Source organism: Anomaloglossus baeobatrachus, chromosome 7 (assembly GCF_048569485.1).
Source record: "Anomaloglossus baeobatrachus isolate aAnoBae1 chromosome 7, aAnoBae1.hap1, whole genome shotgun sequence".
Taxonomy (NCBI): Eukaryota; Metazoa; Chordata; class Amphibia; order Anura; family Aromobatidae; genus Anomaloglossus; species Anomaloglossus baeobatrachus.
Window position 1 is genome coordinate 285,813,165 of NC_134359.1, and position 17,703 is coordinate 285,830,867.

The following is a 17,703-nucleotide window of genomic DNA, read 5'->3' on the forward strand; positions in this document are numbered from 1 at the left end:
CCAATCAGACCTCAGCAGCCGGCTGGTCACGTGACAGGCGGAATGCGCTCACCCGGAAGTGGATGTTTGGCGGGAATGTCGGCGTCTGTGTGAGCCATGGACGAGTACGAGCTGTACGGGGTGGAGGATGACTACGAGGAGCAGTTCGCCTCAGAGCTGGAGGTCCTCGCTGAGCTGGAAGGTGAGGGGCGTGCTGTCCGCTGTGTTATATCAATAAAGTTGTATCAGCTAGATAACATAAAGTGGCGCAGTCTTCTAATTTTCTCGCAGTTTCCCGGCTCTACCGGCGGGCTGTGTCCTGGTTTACATTGGGAATTAGCAATTTTTGCAAAACTACAACTCCCATACTGTCCTCTTAGACCTTTTGCTGTGAGGGAATGCTGGGAGTTGTAGTGTTTGGGGGCTGAGCACCGTTTTCCGCTGAGTAATCACGTCTTCGCGCTGTAACTTGATATTTTGCTTTGTTGACAGACGATCTGCCTTCCCAGCCGGCACCAAAAACCTCGCAGTTCCGCCACAAGTTGTCGTTTGAAGAGGCGATCACCTCGGCCGACGACACCGGAGACCGCCAGAGCGTTAATGGCGTGGGCACCGCCGAGGAGCGTAAGAAGCGAGAAGCTGCCGTCCTCCACCTGTCAGACGAGGACGAGGCGTCCGACAGCCTCTACGATCCACCGATCAGTACGTGTCACACATCCGGTGCTGCTCACGCGGATTTTAGCTCAAATCCTGCGCTAAAATCCGTTCACCAAACCATAGGAATGTAATTTCTGCTTCTCCGTTCACACTTAATAGAAAAACTCTTCAGATTTGGCTGAAACGCCTGAATAATTTTTTTTGCAGTCAGGTTTCATTAAAAATATTTCACCATTTTGCTTTTACAGGATCCTTGTATTGTGTCACATTCAACTGTGATGTGGTCTGAGGTCATAAATCAGATGTGAGGAGCTCCCAGGAAGTCACATAAGGGTGCTTTCACACACGTTTTTTGGCATCAGGCACGATCCGGTGAAAAAACTGATGCGATGGATCCAGTGAAAAAACGGATCAGTTGCATCAGTTTTTTCCATCAGTTTCTTCAGTTTTTTTACAGATCCGGTGTGATACTGAGCATGCTCAGTTTAAAAATACGGATCCGGCGTCCGGATCAGTTTTTTGTCGCATTATGCCGGATCCGGCGTCCATAGGCTTCTATTATAAAACACGCCGTACGGCGCCGGATCCGGCGCGATCAGGTTTTTTTGCCGGACACAAAAACCTTCACTTCAACGTTTCATCCGGCCGCCGGACAAGTAAATTTTGCCAAAAAACGGATGAAACGCATGGCCATCCAGCACAATCCGGCGCTTATGAAAGTCTATGGGGGAAAAAATGGATCCGGCGGCAACAGACGCCGGATACGTTTTTTCAAGCTTTTGCCGGATTGTGCCTGATGGCAATAAACTGATGTGTGAAAGCAGCCTAAGAGATACAAAATTCCCCTCACAAGGAGCTCACTGACAGATTCTCAGTTTACTCATTCCACCTCCAGCAATACAGTGCCGCACACAGAGGCTGTAGAAGGCAAAATGTTTGCTGAAACCCTACTACAAAAATTATTTTTAGGCCCAAGTAAACACAAAAAAAAGAAATTGAAAGGAGGTAGAGCCTTGTCAGATTAAAAAATACTCCCACCCCCCAAAAAAAAAGAAAAGGTGCTAAATGGCAGCAAGTTACACATTTGGGGGGGGGTAGTATAGGAGAAAAAGAGCGGCTACTATTTGGTAAGACCTTAGACATGTATGCAACAATGCTGGGTTAGTGCGAGGAGCGAGAGCGCTGCCTTTCACTTTGAGAGACGCTGCAGTGCACTGAAAGATCCCATACTTCAGAAGTTCTAGCAAGTGTCAGGATCTATAGGTTTATATCATGCTGTGCCCCATGTTATTAGGGGACCCCATCTGGACAATCCTCCGTGAGAAAAGCGCCTCCGCCATACAGGTTACCATGTATCATGCAGATCAGATGGATCATGTATTTCACTCAAAAGATTGTTCAGACCCTCAACTGTAAAGGCCACGTCTCACTAATTGACATCGCTAGCGACATCGCTGCTGAGTCACTGTTTTTGTGGCGCAACAGCGATCTTGCTAGCGACATCGCTGTGTGTGACATCCAGCAGCGACCTGGCCCCTGCTGTGAGGTCGCCGATCGTTGCTGAATGTCCTGGACCATTTTTTGGTCGTTGCTCTCCCGCTGTGAAGCACACATCGCTGTGTTTGACAGCGAGAGAGCAACGATCTGAATGTGCAGGGAGCCGGCTTCTGCGGACGCTGGTAACCAAGATGCCCATTGGGTAACCAAGCAAAGGCTTTGCTTGGTTACTCGATATTTACCTTGGTCACCAGCGTCCACAGCTTCTAGAAGCCGGCTCCCTGCACACATAGCCAAGGTACACATCAGGTAACTATAAGCAAAGTGCTTTGTTTAGTAACCCGATGTGTACCATGGTTACGAAGCACAGCGTCGTTACACGGGTCGCTTGTGGCTGATCTCTGATCGCTGTGGAGATTTGCCTGTTTGACAGCTCACCAGCGACCATGTAGCGACGCTCCAGCGATCCCTGCCAGGTCAGATCGCTGGAGCGTCGATAAGTGTAATGGTACCTTAAGTCTGTACAACGTAAACGTTTCTTCGTTCACTGACAGCAAGCAAAGATCTTAAAAATGGTGAAGAATTGAAGTAAAAATAAAAATATTTTTTTTTATCGTTTTGTAGCTCCCAAAGCGAAGCGCCCAAAAATGGAGGCTGTTAAGAAGCTAGACTTTGGAGCGACCGATCGATCTGAAGCGAGTCCGGAAAAAAGTGATGACATCACTCCTCCGCCATCCCCCGACCTCACACAGAAGACGCAGCACAGGTATGACGATGCACGACTAATGCTTTTGGAGATGTTTATGTCTGTGATCTCCGATTTGTTAGGAAACTACAACTCCCAGCAGCCTGCAGTGGATTCTCAGATTCAGCTGAAGACGTTTCCTGGCTTTGGAAAATCCCTGTGCCCTCTGCTGTGCTTTACCCACCCTCTCCAGGTCCAGAGCTCAATTCACTGCCGCTAAGCCCAGTGTCTGTTATTGATTGCAGACCTGAGGTCACGGCGCTGCAGCCAGTCAGTGAGCTCAGAAGATAATGCCATTAATTTGCGCAGAGTTGCTACGCTCACTGACTTTTAACTGCAGCAGTGACCGCACATTGACAGCGCTGCATCCAATCAGTGATCTCAATAGCTTTGCCCAAGTTATTGGAATGATTCTCTGAGCTCACAGCCTGGCTGCAGTACCGTGACGTTAGGGCTGCAGACATTAATAGACACTGTGAGCAGCAGCAGACTCCTCACTGGACCTGGGGAGGGTGAGTAAAGCTCTTTTAAAAAAAAAAAAATAAATATATTCTTGTCCTCCTTTTACAGAAAACTGAAGTTTCTGAGCTACGATGCACTTAATGTTAGTGATATGGCTCCTCTGCAAGACACACCAACAAAAGTGGAGCAGAAGCGCGTTCTGAAGTGGCCGCCAGTGCTGGAGGACTACGTGAACGTGACTTCTAGTGACGGCACCAGGGTGTACATGACCTTGAGAGATGATCAGGATGGGACTGGGGTTCAGGTAAGTAATCCTTAATGAAGAAGCTAGACACGCCAGACCCTTTAAGACCAACTTTTTATCTTTAATTCTAGTTTGAAATTTTTTTTTTTTATTGTTTAGGGTACTAAAATTGCAGGCCTCAGTTGGAGAAGTGAACAGCAGCTTCATCTACTGGGAGTTTCGATTTCCTACTTAAAGGAGCAGATTGCTGATGAGGTAATGATCCTTGCATTAAAGGGGTATTCCGCTTTGATCACATCTTCTGCCTATAGACTTGCTTGGGTGTAAAAAATAAACAAACAGCTGTGCTCATTCTCCCTGGGTCCATAGCTGCCTTGGTTTCTGGTGTTTGACTGCAGCGGTGATGTTATGCCGACGGTGCAGCAGCCATTCCGCCTGTGCCGTCAACGCTTGCAGAGCCTGGAAATTGCAGACAGCGCTGTCAACGTGATATGAGAGCTGCAGACAGTAAGGCCGGGGCCACACGGGGGACTACTGCGATCCTCGCGTGGCGTGACACTCGGCTCACACTGGCAGCACAGCAGGAGCCAAGTATCCGTGTGACCGAGGTCCGATCGTGCGATAGGACCATAGCTGCTGAGGAGGGGAGGGAGGGATTTATCTTCCTCTCTTCCGTAGCTGGCTATTGCCATTCTCGCACTGCACTCGCGGTACACCGGTGTACTGCGAGTGCAGTGCGTTTTTTTCTTTGTCGCTCCATTGGGAGACCCAGACAATTGGGTGTATAGCTTCTGCCTCCGGAGGCCACACAAAGTATTACACTTTAAAAAGTGTAACCCCTCCCCTCTGCCTATACACCCTCCTGTGGATCACGGGCTCCTCAGTTTTATGCTTTGTGTGGAAGGAGGCACACATCCACTCATGCATTCTCATATTAGTTATGTCGGTTGGAAGAAAAGAGGGCCCCCACGGGGCCCCCGGCATGTTCCCTTCTCACCCCACTATGTCGGCGGTGTTGTTAAGGTTGAGGTACCCATTGCGGGTACAAAGGCCGGAGCCTAATGCCGTCTCCTTCACCATCCCTTAGCGGCTCTGGGAGAAGTGGGATCCTGAACGGTCATCCAGTTGCTGGGACCGTGCTCCCTCCGCAGCCCCTGTGGGAATCTGCCGGACCGCAGTATATTCAACCTCAGGGACCGGGCCCTGCAACTCTAAGGTACTCTGTGTCCCCATTGGGGAATGTGCAGGAGCGCACCTTCTTCCCGGATGCTGCGGCAGCTGCTGGATTGTGAAGACCGGCGGACTTCCGCGCCGACCGTGCCTGCTTGTCGGGCGCGGTCTCAAATTTAGTCCCCGGCTTCATCGCGGCCTAGTCGCAAAAATCCCGCCCCCGGGCCTGCCTGTCAGGGGTAAGGGCGGGACTGCCGACCTGACGTCGGATGTGAGGGCTGGAGCATCCTGCATTTTTCCTCACTGATCACTGTGGGGACCCCAGATTCCCGCACTTTCCTGGCGCCGCCCACGGCTCCACTCCTCCCCTGAGATCTCCGGCAGCCATTTTTTGGGCATTCTGCCTGTGGAGGATTCTCAGGAACAGCTCTCACAGCTCCAGGGGACCTAAAGCTGGGAATCTGGAGGCACACACTCCGCTTGTTAGCGGTCGGTAAGCCACACCGGTCACCCGGTGCTGGTCCCCCCTAGGGTGCCGGAATAGATACGTATTTATGTATATATTTCTGTTCGGTTGGGCTGTATACCCTTTATTGCCCATATACCCTCAGTGATCATTCTCCTAGGAGACAACAGCATGTCGTCCACAAGGAGCAAAGCTGTTAAGGCACAGGGGTTTTTTGCGGCCTGTACCTCTTGTGGGGCTATGTTACCTGTGGGTTCCACCTACCCTCACTGTGAGCAATGCTCGACCCCTGTTTCACTTGCTCAGCCGGAGCCTCGGTCACTAGTGGACCCCTCGGCTCATGTAGACCCCCCTGCTCCCCCTGTCCAGGTGCCAGGGACAGAGTTCTCCTCTTTTGCTGAGAAACTCTGAGTCACTTTCACAATCCATGGCTCAGTCTATGGACAAATGGTCTGCCAAGCTGCTAGAAGCTTTGAAGTCCAGACCGGTCCTTACACAGGCCCCGGCCCCTGTTGGATCGTCACCTCCAGGTCCCTCTCGGTCCGAGCCGCAGCGCGCTCCCAGGTTGGGCCCTAGGTCCCACGCGCAGGACTCCTGCCAGGACCACAGTCCCAGACCGGCTAAGCGGGCTCGCTGGGAATCTTCCCCGACTTCTTCACGCTGCTCGGGTTCCCAGCTTGAGGACTCTCTGGAGGACGAGGCGGACGTCGCAGCTCAGGGTTCTGACCCTGACGTCGCCCTTAACCTTGATACACCTGAGGGGGACGCATTAGTGAATGATCTTATCTCGTCCATCAACCAGGTGTTGGATCTCTCTCCCCCGCCTCCTACTGTGGAGGAGTCGGCGTCTCAGCAGGAGAAACACCAGTTTCGGTTCCCCAAACGTACACGTAGTGCGTTCTTCGATCACTCTAACTTCAGAGACGCTGTCCAGAAGCCCAGAGCGGTTCCGGACAAGCGCTTTACGAAGCGCCTCTCTGACACGCGTTACCCCTTTCCCGCTGAAGTCGTTAAGGGGTGGGCTCAATGTCCCAAGGTGGATCCTCCAGTCTCTAGATTGGCGGCTAGATCTGTGGTATCGGTGGCAGATGGCTCATCGCTAAAGGATGCCACCGACAGGCAGAGCTCCTGGTGAAGTCCATCTATGAGGCCACGGGCGCGTCTTTTGCCCCGGCCTTTGCAGCCGTGTGGGCACTCCAAGCTATCTCGGCTTGTCTGGCTGAGATTAATGCTGTCACACGTAATTCTGCTCTGCAAGTTGCGTCTTTGACTTCTCAAGCGTCAGCTTTTTCTTCCTACGCCATGAACGCAGTCCTAGACTCGGCTAGCCATACAGCTGTGGCATCCGCTAACTCTGTGGCAGTCCGCAGGGCCATGTGGCTGCGCGAATGGAAGGCAGACTCGGCCTCCAAGAGGTTCTTAACAGGTTTGCCATTTGCTGGCGAACGCTTGTTTGGCGAACGACTGGATGAGATTATTAAGGAATCCAAGGGAAAGGACTCCTCCTTACCCCAGTCCAGACCTAAGAGACCTCAACAACTGAAAATACAATCGAGGTTTCGGCCCTTTCGTCCCTCCGCCAAGCCCCAATCCTCTTCATCCAGCAGGCAGGAGAAAGGTCAGAGGAACTCCTATGCGTGGCGGTCCAAGTCACGCCCCCAAAAGGCCGCAGGAGGCTCTGCCTCCAAGGCGGCCTCCTCATGACTCTCGGCATCCCCGAACCGCATCCTCGGTCGGTGGCAGGCTCTCCCACTTTGGCGACGCCTGGTGGCCACATGTTCAAGACCGATGGGTGAGAGACATTCTATCTCACGGTTACAGGATAGAGTTCAGCTCCCGTCCTGCGGCTCGTTTCTTCAGAACCTCTCCGCCCCCGCTCAGGCCGACGCACTTTTTCAGGCGGTGGACGCTCTGAAGACAGAAGGAGTTGTGACCCCCCGTTCCCCCTCAGGAACGTGGTCGCGGCTTTTACTCCAACTTGTTCGTGGTGCCAGAAAAGGACGAATCATTCCGACCCGTTCTGGACCTCAAGCTACTCAACAGACACGTGAGAACCAGACGGTTTCGGATGGAATCTCTCCGCTCGGTCATCGCCTCGATGTCACAAGGAGACTTCCTAGCATCGATCGACATCAAAGATGCTTATCTCCACGTGCCGATCGCACCTGAACATCAACGCTTCTTGCGTTTCGCCATCAGGGACGAACACCTTCAGTTCGTGGCATTGCCTTTCGGCCTGGCGACAGCCCCACGGGTTTTCACCAAAGTCATGGCATCCGTCGTGGCGGTCCTACACTCTCAGGGCCACTCGGTGATTCCCTACCTAGACGATCTCCTAGTCAGGGCCCCTTCTCGGGTGGCGTGTCAACACAGCCTTACAGTCGCTCTGACGACTCTCCAGCAGTTCGGGTGGATAATCAACTTCCCAAAATCCAAGTTGACACCGACCCAATCACTGACTTACCTCGGGATGGAGTTTCATACACAGTCAGCGGTAGTCAAGCTACCGCGAGACAAACAGATTTCTCTGCAGGCAGGGGTGCAATCACTTCTTCGGAGTCAGTCACACCCCTTAAGACGCCTCATGCACTTCCTGGGGAAGATGGTGGCAGCGATGGAGGCAGTGCCGTTCGCGCAATTCCATTTACGGCAGCTCCAATGGGACATTCTCCGCAAATGGGACAGGAGGTCGGCTTCCCTCGACAGGAACGTCTCTCTTCCCCTTGCAACCAAGACGTCACTTCAGTGGTGGCTCCTTCCCAATTCTCTATCGCAGGGAAAATCCTTCCTACCCCCAACCTGGGCTGTGGTCACCACGGACGCGAGCCTGTCAGGTTGGGGAGCGGTTTTTCTCCACCACAGGGCTCAGGGAACCTGGACTCCGATAGTCTTTCCTTCAGATCAATGTTCTGGAAATAAGGGCAGTGTATCTAGCCCTATTGGCTTTCCATCGGTGGATGGAGGGCAGGCAGATCCGTATCCAGTCGGACAACGCCACTGCCGTCGCATACATCAACCACCAAGGCGGCACTCGCAGTCGTCAAGCCTTCCAGGAAGTCCGGCGGATTCTGCAGTGGGTGGAAGCCACAGCCTCCACCATCTCCGCAGTTCACATCCCGGGCGTAGAAAACTGGGAAGCAGATTTTCTCAGTCGTCAGGGCATGGATGCGGGGGAATGGTCTCTGCACCCAGAAGTGTTCCGAGAGATCTGTCGCCGCTGGGGAACGCCGGACGTCGATCTCATGGCGTCACGGCACAACAACAAAGTCCCGGCATTCATGGCACGGTCTCAGGATCACAGAGCTCTGGCGGCGGACGCGTTAGTTCAGGACTGGTCGCAGTTCCGACTGCCTTATGTGTTCCTTCCTCTGGCGATGCTGCCCAGAGTGTTACGCAAGATCAGGTCCGACTGCCGTCGCGCCATTCTCGTCGCTCCAGACTGGCCGAGGCGGGCGTGGTACCCGGATCTGTGGCATCTCACGGTGGGTCAGCCGTGGGCGCTTCCAGACCGCCCAGACTTGCTGTCACAAGGGCCATTTTTCCATCTGAATTCTGTGGCCCTCAACCTGACTGTGTGGCCATTGAGTCCTGGCTCCTAGCGTCTTCAGGGTTATCTCAGGATGTCATTGCCACCATGAGACAGGCCAGGAAGCCAATGTCCGCCAAGATCTATTACAGGTCTTGGCAAATCTTCTTATCCTGGTGCTCTGATAACGGTTTCTCTCCATGGCCGTTTGCCTTACCCACTTTTCTTTCATTCCTCCAATCCGGAATGGACAAGGGTTTGTCACTCGGCTATCTCAAGGGCCAAGTGTCTGAGCTTGCAGCGCTATCATGCAAAGCCCCCTTCCTGGTGTTTCACCGGGATAAGGTGGTTCTGCGTCCGGTTCTGGAATTTCTCCCTAAGGTGGTATCTACTTTTCATCTCAATCAGGATATCTCCTTACCTTCATTTTGCCCTAATCCAATTCACCAATGTGAAAAGGATTTGCACTCTTTGGATCTGGTGAGAGCACTCCGGCTCTACGTGTCTCGCACGGCGCCCCTGCGTCGTTCAGATGCGCTCTTGTCCTTGTCGCTGGCCAGCGTAAGGGTTCGCAGGCTTCCAAGTCAACCTTGGCTCGGTGGATCAAGGAACCGATTCTTGAAGCCTACCGTTCTTCTGGGCTTCCGATTCCTTCAGGGCTGAAAGCCCATTCTACCAGAGCCGTGGGTGCGTCCTGGGCATTGCAGCACCGGGCTACGGCTCAGCAGGTGTGTCAGGCAGCTACCTGGTCTAGTCTGCACACTTTCACGAAGCACTATCAGGTGCATACCTATGCTTCGGCAGACGCCAGTCTAGGTAGGCGAGTCCTTCAGGCGGCGGTTGCCCACCTGTAAGAGGGGGCCGTTTCGGCTCTTGTTATTGAGGTATTCTTTTACCCACCCAGGGACTGCTTTTGGACGTCCCAATTGTCTGGGTCTCCCAATGGAGCGACAAAGAAGGGAATTTTGTTTACTTACTGTAAATTCCTTTTCTTCTAGCTCCTATTGGGAGACCCAGCACCCGCCCCTGTTCCCTTCGGGCTGGTTGTTCTTTTGTGTACACATGTTGTTCATGTTGAATTGTTCTTTTGGTTCATGGTTCAGTTCTCCGAACATCCTTCGGATTGAATTTACCCTAGACCAATTTATAAGTTTCCTCCTTCCTGCTTTTGCACCAAAACTGAGGAGCCCGTGATACACGGGGGGGTGTATAGGCAGAGGGGAGGGTTTACACTTTTTAAAGTGTAATACTTTGTGTGGCCTCCGGAGGCAGAAGCTATACACCCAATTGTCTGGGTCTCCCAATAGGAGCTAGAAGAAAAGGAATTTACGGTAAGTAAACAAAATTCCCTTCTTTTCTTTCCTTGTCCCATAGACTTGAATGGGTGCGAGAGAAACAAGGATCGCATGCTGCGATTGCTTTCTCGGACCGATTAGGGCTGAGAAAATAATCGCTCATGGGTGCTGACACACAGGCTAATATTGGTCCGAGTGGAATGCGATGTTTTATCGCATTCCACTCGCTCCGATTTTCATGCTGTGTGGCTTAGGCCATATAGAAACGGCAGAGACGTGGCACCGGACCTGGGGAGGGTGTATAAAGCACTTTGTTTTCAAAGTAAATTGCAGCTGAGGAACAGGTCTTTTTTGGGTTTTTTTTAATCGTAAAACCCCTTTAAGTAAACCAATGCATATATAAAAAAAAAAAATTGGCCCAACTCCTAGCGCCTGTCGCCAAACTTGTTAATTTTTTTTTCTCAGATCTCCCCCCATAGACATGATATTTCTTTGTCGCTCTATTGGGAGACCCAGACAATTGGGTGTATAGGCTATGCCTCCGGAGGCCGCACAAAGTATTACACTAAAAGTGTTTAGCCCCTCCCCTTCTGCCTATACACCCCCCGTGCTCCCACGGGCTCCTCAGTTTTTTGCTTTGTGCGAAGGAGGTCAGACACGCACGCACAGCTCCATAGATGGGTCAGCAGCAGCTGCTGACCATGTCGGATGGAAGAAAAGTGGGCCCATATAGGGCCCCCAGCATGCTCCCTTCTCACCCCACTCTTGTCGGCGGTGTTGTTAAGGTTGAGGTATCCATTGCGGGTACGGAGGCTGGAGCCCACATGCTGTTTTCCTTCCCCATCCCCCTCAGGGCTCTTGGTGAAGTGGGATCTTACCGGTCTCCAGGCACTGAGACCGTGCTCCATCCACAGCTCCTAAGACTCTGCTGGATAGGAGCCGGGTATCGTTCAGGGACATGGCCCTGCTACTTGAAGGTACTCTGTGTCCCTGTGGGGACTGCGCACAGCAACACTCCAGCATTGCTGGGTGTGCTAGTGCACCGGGGACAGCGGCGCTGACCGGGTTAATGTGCCATTACACACTCAGCGTCGCTGAGTGTGTTTATGTAGGGGGACTACCGTACTACCGCCGCCGCCATGTTTTTAACACTGAGGCGCGGCTGGGACTTGTAGTGCGCCGGGGACTTCCGCGCGGCCGCGCTTTTATGGCAGCCGCGCTCATTACTTGAGTCCCCGGCTTGTACGGCCTAGTGTTTCCTCCTCCCGCCCACAGCCCTGACAGGCAGGGGAAGGGCGGGACGCTTTAGAGACGAGCTGCAGTGAGGGCTGGAGCATGCTTTGCATACTCCACTCCCCTCACTGCACTGTGAGGCACCAGTTCCCGCACTTTCTAAGGGTCACGCCCACGGCTCCCTCCTCTCCTCAGGACGCCGGCAGCCGTGCCATTACACACTCAGCATCGCTGAGTGTGTTTATGTAGGGAGACTACCGCGCTGACCGCCGCCGCCATGTTTTGACACTGAGGCGCGGCTGGGACTTGTAGTGCGCCGGGGACTTCCGCGCGGCCGCGCTTTTACGGCGGCCGCGTTTATTACTCGAGTCCCCGGCTTTTGCGGCCTAGTCTTTCTTCCTCCCGCCCACAGCCTTGACAAGCAGGGGAAGGGCGGGACGCTGCGCAGGATGAGCAGCACTGAGGGCTGGAGCATGCTTTGCATACTCCACCCCCCTCACTGTCCTCTCCTCAGAAGCCGGCAGCCATTCCTGTCAGCTCCTTGAATGCTGCAGAGGGGGACAAATTCTGACAGACCCAGGCAGGGACCCTGGTGGCCTCACAACCGCTTTATGCGGGGGGTATGCAGCATCTGTGGTGCTAGCCACATTTGTGCAGGAGTGTAATTTTAAATCATATGTTTATAAGATATGCTTTACACTGTATGGTGCAAAGCAAAATAAACTGTGGAAAGAAAAAGCGCAATAGGGTCTTACCCGGTATATATCCGGGAAAAAATTAAAGGGAATGCACTCACCTTCAGTAGTTGTGACAGTCACAACTACTATAAAAGCTTATTTTGTAGAGATGAAGTCTGCTGCAGCCCCCGTGGTTGATAACAGAGAACAATAGAGAAGGGGTTTTATGCCGCGCTGTTCATCAGGAAGGAGGACAAAGAGATGGTCAATGTTCCTTTATTGTAGCTTGTTGTCTACGCGTTTCAGGAGCTCTGCTCCCTTCATCAGGACATACAGTACAAAAAAAAAAAAACAACAGGAGGATAGAGGTCCCTGCCCGCGAGGGCTCACAGTCTACAAGGGATAGGTGAGCATACAGTAGGTTAGGGTAGAGCTAATTGTGCGGCGCTGTATCAGACAGAGGGTTACAGCAGATATGTTTTTTTTTGTACTGTATGTCCTGATGAAGGGAGCAGAGCTCCTGAAACGCGTAGACAACAAGCTACAATAAAGGAACATTGACCATCTCTTTGTCCTCCTTCCTGATGAACAGCGCGGCATAAAACCCCTTCTCTATTGTTCTCTGTTACACTGTATGGTGCACAGTTGATTCTGTATATATATTGTGTTGCTCAGGGAAGTCAACAGCATGGCGCCCATAAAAGGCAGGAGCGCCAAACCACAGGCTTACTATGCTGCCTGCGCCGCATGTACGACCCCTCTGCCGGCAGGATCCACTGAGCAATCCAGACCGGTATCTCAGCACAGGGGCACTGTTGAATCATTGCTCCCTGGCCCACCTCAGTTGGACCAGAGGTCTCCCCGGGGTGTCTCATAGATCCCAGAGTGAGGTCTCTGATACAGACCCCAGCCCCTGACCGTCTAAGCGAGCTCGCTGGGAAATTCCCTCGACATCTTCATATTGGTCAGGGTCTCAGCGGGGGGAATCCCTGGATGATGAAGCGGAGACAGCTGATCAGGATTCTGATCCTGAGGCCGCTCTCAATCTTGATACGCCTGACGGGGACGCCATAGCGTCTATCAATCAAAGATGCCACTCACAGGCAGATGGAGCTCTGGTTGAAATCCATCTATGAAGCTATCAGCGCTTCTTTTACACCAGCATTTGCAGCCGTATGGGTGCTACAAGCTATCTCAGCAGGTCAAGCGCAAATTGACGCAGCCACACAGACGTCGGCATTTGCGTCTTACGCTATTAATGCTGTCCTGGACTCTGCGAGCCGTATGGCGGTTGCTTCCGCCAATTCGGTGGTACTCTGCAGGGCCTTGTGGCTACGGAACTGGAAGGCAGATTCTGCTTCCAAAAAAGCGTTTAACCAGTTTGCCAATTTCTGGCGACCGACTGTTTGGCGAACGTTTGGATGAAATCATCAAACAATACAAGGGAAAGGATACATCTTTACCCCAGCCCAAACCGAACATACCCCAACAGAGGATGGGGCAGTCGAGGTTTCGGTTCTTTCGGGGCGCGGGCAGGTCCCAATTCTCCTCGTCCAAAAGGCCTCTGAATAGATCAAGGGCTCTCCGATTCATGGCGGTCTAAGTCAAAAAGACCACCGGAGGTGCCGCTACCAAAGCGGCTTCTTGATGGCTTTCGGTCTCCTCAATCCGCATCCTCGGTTGGTGGCAGGCTTTCCCGCCTTTGCGACTCCTGGCTGCCAAGGGTAAAAGACCGTTGGGCGAGAGACATTCTGTCTCACGGTTACAAGTTAGAGTTCGCCTCTCGTCCCCCGACTCGATTCTTCAGGTTATCCCCGCCTCCCGAGCGAGCCGAGGCTCTTCTGCAGGCGCTGGGCACCCTGAGGGCAGAAGGAGTGGTGGTCCCTGTTCCTCTTCAGCAACAGGGTCACGGGTTTTTCTCCAACCTGTTTGTGGTTACAAAGAAGGACGGGTCTTTCCGTCCTGTCCTGGACCCGTAACTGCTCAACAAACACGTATAGACCAGACGGTTCCGGATGGAAACCCTCCGCTCCGTCATCGACTCAATGTCCCCAGAAGATTTCCTTGCATCGATCGATATCAAAGATGCTTTTCTCCACGTACCGGTGGCTCCAGAGCACCAACGCTTCCTGCGCTTCACCATAGGAGACGAACACCTGCAGTTCGTGGCACTGCAGTTCGGCCTGGCTACAGCCCCACGGGTTTTCACCAAGGTCAGGGCTACAGTAGTTGCGGTCCTCCACTCTCAGGGTCACTCGGTGATCCCTTACTTGGACGATCTGCTGATCAAGGCACCCTCTCAAGAGGCATGCCAACACAGCCCCGACGCTTCTCTGGGAGCTCTCCAGAGTTTCGGGTGGATCATCAATTTTCCAAAGTCAAATCTGACACCAGCCCAATCGCTGACATATCTTGGCATGGAGTTTCATACCCTATCGGCGATAGTGAAGCTTCCGCTGATCAACAAGCGTTCACTACAGAAAGGGGTGCAATCTCTCCTTCAAGGTCAAGCACACCCCTTGAAGGGCCTCATGCACTTCCTGGGGAAGATGGTGGCAGCAATGGAGGCAGTTCCTTTCGCGCAGTTTCACCTGCGTCCTCTTCATTGGGACATCCTACGCAAATAGGACAGGAAACCGACGTCCCTCGACAGGAACGTCTCCCTCTCTCAGGCAACCAAAGCTTCCCTTAGGGGGTGGCTTTCTTCCCACTTCATTATCGCATGGGAAATCCTTCCTACCCCCATCCTGGGAGGTGGTCACGACGGACGCGAGTCTGTCAGGGTGGGGAGCAGTCTTTCTTCGGCGCTCCATTGGGAGACCCAGACGATTGGGTGTATAGTACTGCCTCCGGAGGCCACACAAAGCATTACACTAAAAAGTGTAAGGCCCCTCCCCTTCTGGCTATACACCCCCAGTGGGATCACTGGCTCACCAGTTTTCTGCTTTGTGCGAAGGCGGTCAGACATCCACGCATAGCTCCACTGTTTAGTCAGCAGCAGCTGCTGACTATGTCGGATGGAAGAAAAGAGGGCCCATACTAGGGCCCCCAGCATGCTCCCTTCTCACCCCACTTTATGTCGGCGGTGTTTGTTAAGGTTGAGGTACCCATTGGGGGTACGGAGGCTGGAGCCCACATGCTGTTTTCCTTCCCCATCCCCCTGAGGGGCTCTGAGGAAGTGGGATCTTACCGGCCCCCAAGCCCTGAGGCCGGGCTCCATCCACAGACCCATGGAACCTGCTGGATACGGAGCTGGGTACCGTTCAGGGACAGGGCCCTGCGACATTCAGGTACTCTGTGTCCCAAACAGGCCGCGCACATTCCAGACTTGCTGGGTGTGCTAGTGCGCCGGGGACAGTAGCGCTGCGCGCTGGGGTTACAGTCACTACAGTTTTTCTGAGTGACTTTATGTGTTGGGGACTGCCGCGCCGGCCGCCCCTGGAGCGGCGGCGCGGCTGCGACTTGTAGTGCGCCGGGGACTTAGCGCCGACCGTGCTTTTACGACGGCGTCGCTTATAAATTTAGTCCCCGGCTTCTGCGGCCTAGCTCCGCTTCGTTCCCGCCCCCACCCTGTCAATCAGGGCAAGGGAGAGACGCTGTACGATTAATCAGCGCCGAGGGCTGGAGTCTTATTTACATGCTCCAGCCCTCTCACTGAGCACAGTGGGACGCAGGTTTCCCGCTCTTTGTCTGCACACGCCCAGGGCCCGCCCCTCTCCATAGGACGCCGGCAGCCATTCCTACATGCAGTCTGGCTGGAGAACGGACACAGGCTCTGGGAGACCCAGACAAGGGATTTCTGGCGACCACACACCCGCGTTAAGCGGGCGGTAAGCAGCACTTTAGTGCTGGCCCCACTAGTGCCACAGTGTTATTTTGGTGTACCTTTTTTCTCTATACCAGATATATATATATTGCACTGTAAGGTCGCTTCTTGGCTGTATACCCTATCTTGCTCTGAGGAGACGACAACATGTCATCCGCAAAACGCAAGGGTGCCAAGACACAGGCTGTAAGCGCTGCTTGTGCCGCTTGTGGGGCTGATCTACCGGCAGGTTACAATGACCCACATTGTGTGCAATGTTCGGTCCCTGTGCCACTTCGTCAGCCGGAGTCTATGGTGGTAGTGGCCCAGGCAGAGTCGCCGGTGAACCCTGTCCCGGTGACGGGGACAGAGTTTGCAGTTTTTGCTGACAAGATGTCTGTCACTATGACAAAGATACTAGAGACCTTGCTGGCCAGGCCAGTTACTCAGACCATGGACACTGCTGCGGCAACGTTCCCCGGTCCCCCTCAGTTGGAGTTAATCCGTGATTCAAGGGGGTCCCAGGCATCTCAGCCTGACGGCTCTGATTCAGATGACAGTCCCAGGCAGCCTAAGCGTGCTCGCTGGGAGAGACCCTCCACGTCATCACGCGGATCAGGGTCTCAGCGAGAAGAGTCTCTACATGATGAGACAGAGGAGGGTGATCAGGAGTCTAATCCTGAAACCGCTCTCAATCTGGATACTCCTGATGGTGACGCCATGGTAAATGACCTTATAGGGGCCATCAATAGTCTATTGGAAATTTCTCCCCCTGCCCCTTCTGCAGAGGAGGCAGCTGCACAGCAGGAGAAGTTCCATTTCAGGTATCCCAAGCGTAAACTGAGTACTTTTCTGGACCACGCTGATTTCAGAGAATCAGTCTAGAAACACCATGCTTACCCAGACAAGCGTTTCTCCAAACGTCTTAAGGATACACGTTATCCCTTTCCCCCTGACGTGGTCAAACGCTGGACCCAGTGTCCAAAGGTGGACCCCCCAATCTCCAGGCTTGCGGCTAGATCCATAGTTGCAGTGGAGGATGGGGCTTCACTTAAAGATGCCAATGACAGACAGATGGACCTTTGGTTAAAGTCTGTCTATGAAGCTATCGGCGCGTCGTTTGCTCCAGCATTCGCGGCCGTGTGGGCACTCCAAGCTATTTCAGCTGGTCTGGCACAGGTGGACTCTATCATACGTCCAGCAGTGCCGCGAGTAGCGTCCCTAACCTCGCAAATGTCTGTGTTTGCGACTTACGCTATCAACGCTGTCCTGGACTCTACAAGCCGTACCTCAATGGCGTCTGCCAACTCTGTGGTCTTGCGCAGAGCCTTGTGGTTAAAGGAATGGAAAGCGGATTCTGCTTCCAAAAAATGTTTAACCAGCTTGCCACTATCTGTAGATAGACTGTTTGGTGAACAATTGGCTGAAATCATTAAGCAATCCAAGGGTAAAGACTCCTCCTTACCCCAGCCCAGATCAAGCAAACCTCAACAGAGGAAGTGGCAGTCGAGGTTTCGGTCCTTTCGAGGCTCCGGCAAGACCCAATTCTCCTCGTCCAAAGGGACTCAGAAAGAGCAAAGGAGCTCAGATTCCTGGCGGGCTCACTCACGCCCCAAGAAAGCAACCGGAGGAACCGCTTCCAAGGCGGCTGCCTCATGACTTTCGGCCTCATCCCTCCGCATCCTCGGTCGGTGGCAGGCTCTCCCGCTTTTGCGACATTTGGCTGCCACAGGTCAAAGACCGGTGGGTAACAGACATTTTGTCTCACGGGTACAGGATAGAATTCAGTTCTCGTCCTCCGCCTCGGTTCTTCAGAACCTCCCCACATCCCGACCGAGCAGATGCCCTTCTGCAGGCGGTGTGCTCACTAAAAGCAGAAGGAGTGGTGATCCCTGTTCCTCTGCAGGAACAAGGGCAAGGTTTTTACTCCAATCTCTTTGTGGTTCC

At 53.3% G+C, this 17,703-nt stretch overlaps 1 protein-coding gene across 3 annotated transcripts in view; it reads left to right on the forward strand.

Annotated features, from left to right (window-relative positions):
* The first annotated feature begins 48 nt into the window (after window positions 1-48).
* CHTF18 (chromosome transmission fidelity factor 18) overlaps window positions 49-17,703 on the forward strand; it is a 250,478-nt gene continuing 232,823 nt past the window's right edge. For all 3 annotated transcript variants that reach the window (XM_075318322.1, XM_075318323.1, XM_075318324.1), the window contains exons 1-5: window positions 49-181; window positions 472-681; window positions 2,758-2,899; window positions 3,449-3,644; window positions 3,744-3,839. In XM_075318322.1, the coding sequence (XP_075174437.1) occupies window positions 97-181; window positions 472-681; window positions 2,758-2,899; window positions 3,449-3,644; window positions 3,744-3,839 (729 nt within the window). In that variant the 5' untranslated portion in view covers window positions 49-96. The remainder of the gene's footprint in view (window positions 182-471; window positions 682-2,757; window positions 2,900-3,448; window positions 3,645-3,743; window positions 3,840-17,703) is intronic.